At 33.0% G+C, this 8,082-nt stretch overlaps 1 protein-coding gene across 2 annotated transcripts in view; it reads right to left on the reverse strand.

Annotated features, from left to right (window-relative positions):
• The window catches only part of LOC127700213 (cyclin-dependent kinase 17-like), a 91,452-nt gene extending 83,445 nt beyond the window's left edge, over positions 1–8,007 (reverse strand). Inside the window, exons 1-2 of one of the 2 annotated variants that reach the window (XM_052203650.1) lie at positions 7,945–8,007; positions 2,338–2,535 (exon numbers count right to left, since the gene is read on the reverse strand). In XM_052203650.1, the coding sequence (XP_052059610.1) occupies positions 2,338–2,452 (115 nt within the window). In that variant the 5' untranslated portion in view covers positions 2,453–2,535; positions 7,945–8,007. Of the gene's footprint in view, positions 1–2,328; positions 2,536–7,944 lie in introns of both variants that reach the window. The other variant, XM_052203644.1, reaches the window with a different exon arrangement.
• Between the last annotated feature and the right edge of the window lie 75 nt (positions 8,008–8,082).

Here is an 8,082-nt window from a genome sequence, read left to right on the forward strand (position 1 = left end):
AATCTTGAATTAAAAGTTCAATTACAGTCAAAAGTAAGGCCAAATTAGGCCATTATCACACCCTGCCCTGTGAGCTAAAATCTGACATTGCTTCTCTTTAATGAATTTACTGTATGTTCCTGGTGACAAGTAAACTGCTGGTGATGGTCTGAGGCAGATAACTCTCTTTTGTCCCTTTCATATTATACCTTCTGAGCATACATGAAAGATATTTCCAAGTGAATCAACCCCTGATGAAATCTTCACAAGAATAAACTGTGAGATATTTCCACTAAGATACAGTCAGCGGTCAAAAGTATTCATGATTTTCAATATGGTAAACGGGAAATGTGTTTCTGATGAGATTTTATGCTATCATAATAAAGATAAGATACAGATATGTGTTACTTGAAAATATGATGTCACCTGCATTGTGACATAATTTTACATCTGATGTGTCCCTTTTTCCTAAAAATCTCTTATAACCAATGTCATGTGAGGTAAAAGGAGGTAGACAAATTAGTACTGTTATCAAAATATTTTGTAAATATTTGAATAAATTAAATCCATTCTCATTTTTGAATATTTTTATGTGACCAGACAGAAGGGCACAATTTTACAATTTTAAGAATGTTGGGTGTGGGGTACATAACAATTCTCATTAATATTCTTGTCATCCTGTGTGTAACACTGCAGCAACCTGAACAAGCTACTGTTCTTAAAAGTACATACATTAAACATTACTCTATATGTTACCAAGATATCAACTTTAATCCATGTAAAAACCTTTTGTTATTCTATGAAATTTTGATAACCAAACCAGGTTTTTTTTCAAATAAGAATCCATGAAATGTTTTTGTCCTCTGTTCAGATAATTGAGATCAAGGTTATGTGACATGTCAGATAGACAAGTGCTCCTTACAAATTAATCCTGATTTAATATAATGATGACCTGTCATACATAGAGAAACAGACCTATTTCAAAAACTTGACCTGACAAAAGAACTAAGAAGCATGAAAGTGTGTTCAATGTCATAAGGTACCTATCAATATGGCATAGTACTGCATCAAAACAATAACATTATTGACCCATCATACATTATATACTACATGTACTACTAGAAACAACTTTCTAATGCCAGAAAAATACTTCAGAAAGGAAATAAGATCAAGGCTACATGTTATACATGTACAAGACATATGTAAGACTGGCATAGTGGATAATACATGTATAACCAAATATTATCTGCCATGCACTGTCACAATAAATGAACTTATATCAATTCTGACAAAATGAGCACCGAATGGGTCAAGCCATGACATCTTTGTACCAAACTGACATATACCACATACTAAATATTGTTGATATGTCATACAAATGATATGCTCAGAATAGATCTAATCCACAAAACCAAAACTGTCACTACTGGAGCTTCGACAAAAGGTGAAGTCTATAAGGCATGTCAATAATAATAGAAAAACAAGTAAACAAATTTCAAATCTTGCAGAGAGCTATTGAGACTCATATCGTATAAAAAATTCAATCATGTAGCTAGCCTAGGGGGAACTGTTTAAAGCGATCTCACTTAAATGTCTCCCTTTCATCAATAGGAGTCACTCTGATAAAGGAAAAGTACAACAAACACATTCTAGTGCTGGAAAAGTATTCTTGTGGCAAATAAGAATATATATATATATGTTATACATATTATGTATGCTTAATGCTTAACTGTTTTCAATATATTTTATAATCTATATTATGAGGGGACGGGTATGACTGTCACATCCAACTCCCCACCACCACCCTTTTGGAAAATCTATATATAGTGCGTTACAAAAGTCTTGTCATGGCATTTACGAATATATGGTGTTCAAGGTTGGAAATCAGAATAGTTGACAAGACATTTAAACAATTATGATATGAGAGGGGTGGGGCATAGCCTAAGGAACGAATATGTGGACTTTCGGTGCACAGAAAGGTCTTATCATGGAAATTAAACTATGGTTCAATTCTTTGGCCAAGAACAATGTTTAAATTCACTGACTATGAAGTATGACAGAAGCTATATATGCAGAACTACAAAGTCAGACAGATTATAGAACAAAAACCCTGCTTGAGGGAGATACATTTTGTACATAACATGAAATGACAGAGGTCAAACACATTTGGGACACTTTCAACAATCTGGTTCCCTACAAGAATATGCAGATTTTGATTTTTCTTGTCATCAGGTTGCTGTCTCTGCATTGATGTTTACCATTTTTTATCTTTTTATTTCATTAAAACATGTAAAAAAGGTTATGTATGCATATACACATATTACCCAATTCAGAAATCTGAAATTTTACCATTCTTACTTGATCCATTTTCTTTTGCTCCATGGTCCTCTATAGTCAAATCTGACAAACTGTCATCAACATTCTGGTCTTTACTGAAGCTATGTGATAAACGTCGTTTGATTCTTTTGATCATTGTGGGGTCACCGGTGGGCTGGTTTACACCAATACAGTGCTTGGTGATTTCTTAAAAAATTCATGGACTTCATAGAGAATAATCTGAAGAAAAATAATTTATTATCACAGATGGTGACTATTTATAAGATTTTTGTACTACATACATTTTTTTGTAGCATAATATATAAAAGTTCTGTTTTTAAAAAAAAATGTAATTTGTAATACATGTATTTACAAACTTACCTTGAGTGCCATCAAACTACGACTATTCTTTCAAACTGATTTTTAAGAAACTTCTATAGACAAGAGTTCTCGAAATCTTTTTTTACCTGGTGGTGCTTCAGGAAAATCTGCTGGTCCTCACTAGTATTGTTTCTATTGAAGAATACCAAAATTATGTCTGTCCTTTATAAATTTTAGTGGTCAAAACCTTCAGACCACCACTTTTCGAGAACTCTGCCTGCTGATGACTTTATAGGACTTTTTTCTGTCCTGACATGCAGGAAAGTTTGGCTAAACTGATCATGATTTTCCAGTAAAATGTGAATGCTGACAAAGTTATTTTAAATTATTTTTGTCAGATTAATTACCAAAAGGCTAGTCTCCAACATTATTGACTTTTCCTTTCACTGAATATTATTTGTAATTGGAAACATTAATTAATCACAAATGATAATATATATATAACACTCTCAAACGTGTCCATCCCCCCAAACATGTCCTGTTCTCCCAATCTCTTATTTGCCAAAATGTTTCACATATATATATGTTTTTTTTTTTTTAAATATGGACACGATTGAGGGTTCATAAAAGGGAGACATTTTGGCTTCATATGGACATGTTTGGGCATTTTTTTTAAATGGACATAATTTGGATGTTCATAAAAATGACAAGCTTTGGCACCCTTTAGCACTAGTATAATGATACATTACAATAATAAGACACCAAAAGTTATAGTGTATGACCTGAATGTATAAATGTACAGTATTGCTGATATAAATTGTACCATTAGTTGATGTAGGTACACAAAAATGTAGCATATAATATGGCCAAATATAAAATATTCATTTACAGCAGCACTCAGCCAATGAAACATTGAGAATTTTGTAAGTAAAGGGATTAAGCTACATTTATATATTTGCTACCTATTCAGCTTCATCCAGAATTCTAAAAAGGACTGGAACTCATTACCACAGGACTTAGACAAGATTAAGTTTTCAACAGACCAAGTCAGATAATTAGCAGATATTGTTAGGGCGTGTATTTGGATTAATTGCTACATGATGATGGATGAGTGGTGTAATAATGTCCATCAGACATGTATATGTACCATATCAATATATTTATTAAACATTACCACTAGATATCTTTTTTTGTGGTTGGGCTGCTGTCTCATTGATGTATAGTTAACATCTCATATTGTTCTTTTACCTCATCATGATACTGCCAGTAATTTTAAACAAAAATCCGAGTGTTTCACCATTTCTTGTTTCTTTCAGGGGGTGTAGAGAGTTCAAACTTTAGTTGGCCCAATGTCAATTTCCCCATAGAATATCATGAATACTGAAGAGACCCACTAAAATTTGCAAATGTGTTTGGGCCCATGACCAAATAAGAAATAGCAAACATACAATGTACATTTGTATAATTGTATATGTCACTGATAATGTTCATCAGAAGGAATTGACAAAAATGGCTGTGTTTACACCACAAAAATTAATCTGAGTACAGACAAAGCTGTGCATCTTGAATTTTTTTTAAAGCAAAGCAGGGACTAGATAATTAAATTTCAAATGCATTTGATGCTTCAGAAATTTTTTAACTTTTCCAGATTTTGATATTCCTTTTTTTGTTTGTTCTCACCATGCTCACAGAAGGTACAAAAAATAAACTAATGTAAACATAAGAAGATGTGGTATGATTGCCAATGAGACAACTCTCCACCAGACACCAAATGAAGTTATCACCTATAGGTCATCATATACAGCACCAACAGTGAGCAAAACCCATACTGCATAGTAAGCTAAAAATGACACCGAAATTGCAAATGTAAAAACACTCAAAACGAGAAAACTAACAGCCTGACAATGGACAAAACAATAGATGAAAAACAATTATGATATACAGCAACAAACAACAACCACTGAATTACAGGCTCTTGACTTGGGACAGGCACATACAGAATGTGGCCAGGTTAAACATGATTGCTGGAGCCAAACACTCTCACTAATCTGGGATAGTGTTGTAACATGTGCTGAACAACATCAGACTAAACTATAATAAAAGAAGAGAGTTCCAAAGTCCCCTGTGTTTGCACATATTTTATCTGTCCAAGGTCCAAGGGCAATAACTAAAAATAAAATTTTTTGTTCTTTAAAACTTTTTTTAAATATCTTTGTGAAATGAAAGCTTGAGAGCAAATGCAACGCAATTCCCGATATAATATTTCCAAGGGGCATAACTCATTAAAAATTACTTTTCAGAAATTATTTCTGAAATTGTTCGAGACATTGATGATATAAACATATGATATAAATTTCATAAAAATCTGGCAAGAATTGCACACATGAGAGCACTAACAATGCAATTTTCCATATAACCAATATTTTCAAGGGGCATAACTCGTTAAAAAGTAATGGATCAGCACTGATTTTCAATCTTGTCCGAGACATTGCTGATATAAACATATGATATAAATTTCACAAAAATCTGGCAAGAATTGTACACACGAGAGCACTCACAATGCATCTTTCCATATAATTAATGTTAAAAATAGTTCATCAGCACTGATTTTAGAACTTGTCCGAGACATTGCTGATATAAATGTATGATATAAGTTTTATATAATTCAGGCAAGAATTGTACACGTGAGAGCGCTAACAAGACCAGACGGACGGACAGCTGATATTTCTATGTCCCCCTCAACGCCTTGCGCGGGGGACAAAATTCAGTTGAAAAGGGCATAACTCATGATCACCAGATCGATACAAAGCACAAAAAAAACCTAACAAAAATAAATGTGGATAGTGTCCACATGTGGACACAGATGAGGCCCCCGCTTGCATATCATATAGTTGTAAAGGGACATATGGTAAAAGTGACGCTACCCAAATTTGAACTTGATCTAAGACCAAAATATCAATCAGTACACATCCAACATCCAGTGGATTTAGTATAAAGATGTGATTAACAGATAGAGAAAAACATGACCTTGTGCAATGACAAAATATAGGTATCAAAAGATTGTAGGACCGTGAATATACATATGTCACCGTTATGTGTATAATAGTTTCGTTTTAATTTACTACTGATAAAAAAATCAATACATTTATTTATACAGATAAAAACAAAATTTAAAGATCTAATTACAGTGTTGATTAGGTAACCTTTTAGGATAAGTTTATTTAAAGGATCACCTTAAAAATTAGGAAGTGCTATCCCGTTTGGAATAAGTTTTCTGCAGGTACATTTGTACAGCCAATCTTCCAAACCACATCTTCGTATCTATAGAAGAATTTAGTAAAGGTTTTAAGTAATTTGTGGTAACTAAATCCTTGATTTAATAATTCACCAGTAATACATAGATTACGTTAATTGAAATCCAAAATGTCACTAGAGACACGGACATAGTGAACGAGTTGGTATTTATAACCACCGTAAGATGGTGCCTTTAGGAACATCTCAGTCCAAAAAAGGAAAATTTACAATAGGGAACTAAAAATCATCCATTTGTCGTAAATTTTTGTGTAGAGCTTCTGTGTAAAACTGAAATATCTAAATCTCTGAAAAGACGGTTATTGCTGTTTATATTTGATCTATTTAAAGTAAGTTCCTTTGGGAAAATTTTGGGTCTTTACTGAGTTTGGCCATAAACTGTGATTCATAACAGTACAGGAACAATTCTGCTATTAAAAGGGCGCAATTGGTGCCAATAGGAATACCTACAACCTGTTAATAAACTTAATTGCCGAAACATACACAAGTTTGGATGCTCCTCCTTAATAAAAGTAGTGAGTTGTTTTGATTGACATGAACAATAGAAGGACAAAAGATATCTGCACAACAATAGCTCATGCCTCATCTAAATTGTATAAGTGAGTGAACTGTATCATATAAAAGTCAGGTGTTTTTTTTTTTTGCATCTTCTGTGGAAATAAAAAAAAGAATCTTTAAACATGTTAAACCAAGGTAAGTTTATAATTTTCTGAAACATAAAATGCATTTAAAATTTGTTATCTAGTTCCTACCATACATTAAAACTTTTCCAGGTTAACAGGTATGTCTGTACTTTCAGAAAATTTTGTGGTGTAAACACAACTGTAATGTGTAACCAGTAACTGAGTAAGGCGTTTATATCTTAAACGAACGTTCCAGTAAATACTTGGATTCAAGCTGTCGATAAACAATACGGTATTACCAAAAACCTCTAACTATTGTATCTATGTTATGCACAATGAACTAAAATATACACACTGACTCTTTGTCAATATAAAGTAACAATGAACAATAATATATATATACAAGTATTATACAATCTAACAGCCTGTCCTCCAGATGGGACGGTCTGTCACTAGCAGACAGTGAGGGCTGGTACAGCCTGTCTTCCGAGTGAGACAGTCTGCTCTGTCAACTTAGAATAGCCAATCCAACCTGTATGTTTACTTTGTACCCAGTACAAAGTGCCCTTTCAATATTATTGCTCGGTATGCAACAATATCTACACCACGTAACTCTGTTGGTTTACTGGTCTTCTTCTATATAAGATCATTGACAGCACCCGAAATGTATTCCTCACCTGCTTATATACTCTAGGGCAAATACAATATTTCCTGGATGGGGTGTTCCCTAAATGTTCCTCTTACTGAACACGAGAATCCCTCACAAACACCCCTAAAACCTTCGACCCGGCCACTAACTTTCCCGCCAAACGTCTAAATCTACACAACGCTTTCTCCAGCGTAAACCATGTATTGCTAAAATAAGATCCTTCTTATTTGTAATCATAACGACCAATAAACATCACACAACCATAATAATCTCATTACTGATTAATTTGGAGACAGGATGTAAAAACCATGTGGTAGAAATTAAACAAAAAAATTAAAGAACAGTCTGAATCTTGTTTGTCATGTATGATGACTTTGCCCACTACTGGCGTATGATCATTATGATCTTACATGTTACTGTTAATAACATCAATATAAAATTAAAATGAGAAATTTGAGATGAATAATATTACAATGTTACAGGTGCCAGATATAAGAGTATATAAAACATCAGGGGAGTAGGGTCAGCAGAATGTTCTTGACAATGTTTTTTTCAAACCCACGAAATCAGTATAAAGTAAAATTATATAGACAAAGGAGGTCTTTTTGTGTGGGCAATATTGATACTACAGTAGAAAGGAATGTAGTTTTCAGACATCAGATATTATTCAGAGAGAATTTTTTATCATTCAGAGATAAAATTAATTGTATGAAGTAGAATCTTGATAATATGCTATATGTTTACCTTCGTGAAATTTTACATTTTTAGGTGACAGACAGTCTTGAAAGATGTAAATCTGGAATCCCTTACATCAATGAAAATATAATCATATTATAAAGTTTTTTATTAGAATATTCTGTTTCAATCTAAAAATCGTAAAGC

Source organism: Mytilus californianus, unplaced genomic scaffold (genome assembly GCF_021869535.1).
Source record: "Mytilus californianus isolate M0D057914Y unplaced genomic scaffold, xbMytCali1.0.p SCAF_1, whole genome shotgun sequence".
Classification (NCBI taxonomy): Eukaryota; Metazoa; Mollusca; class Bivalvia; order Mytilida; family Mytilidae; genus Mytilus; species Mytilus californianus.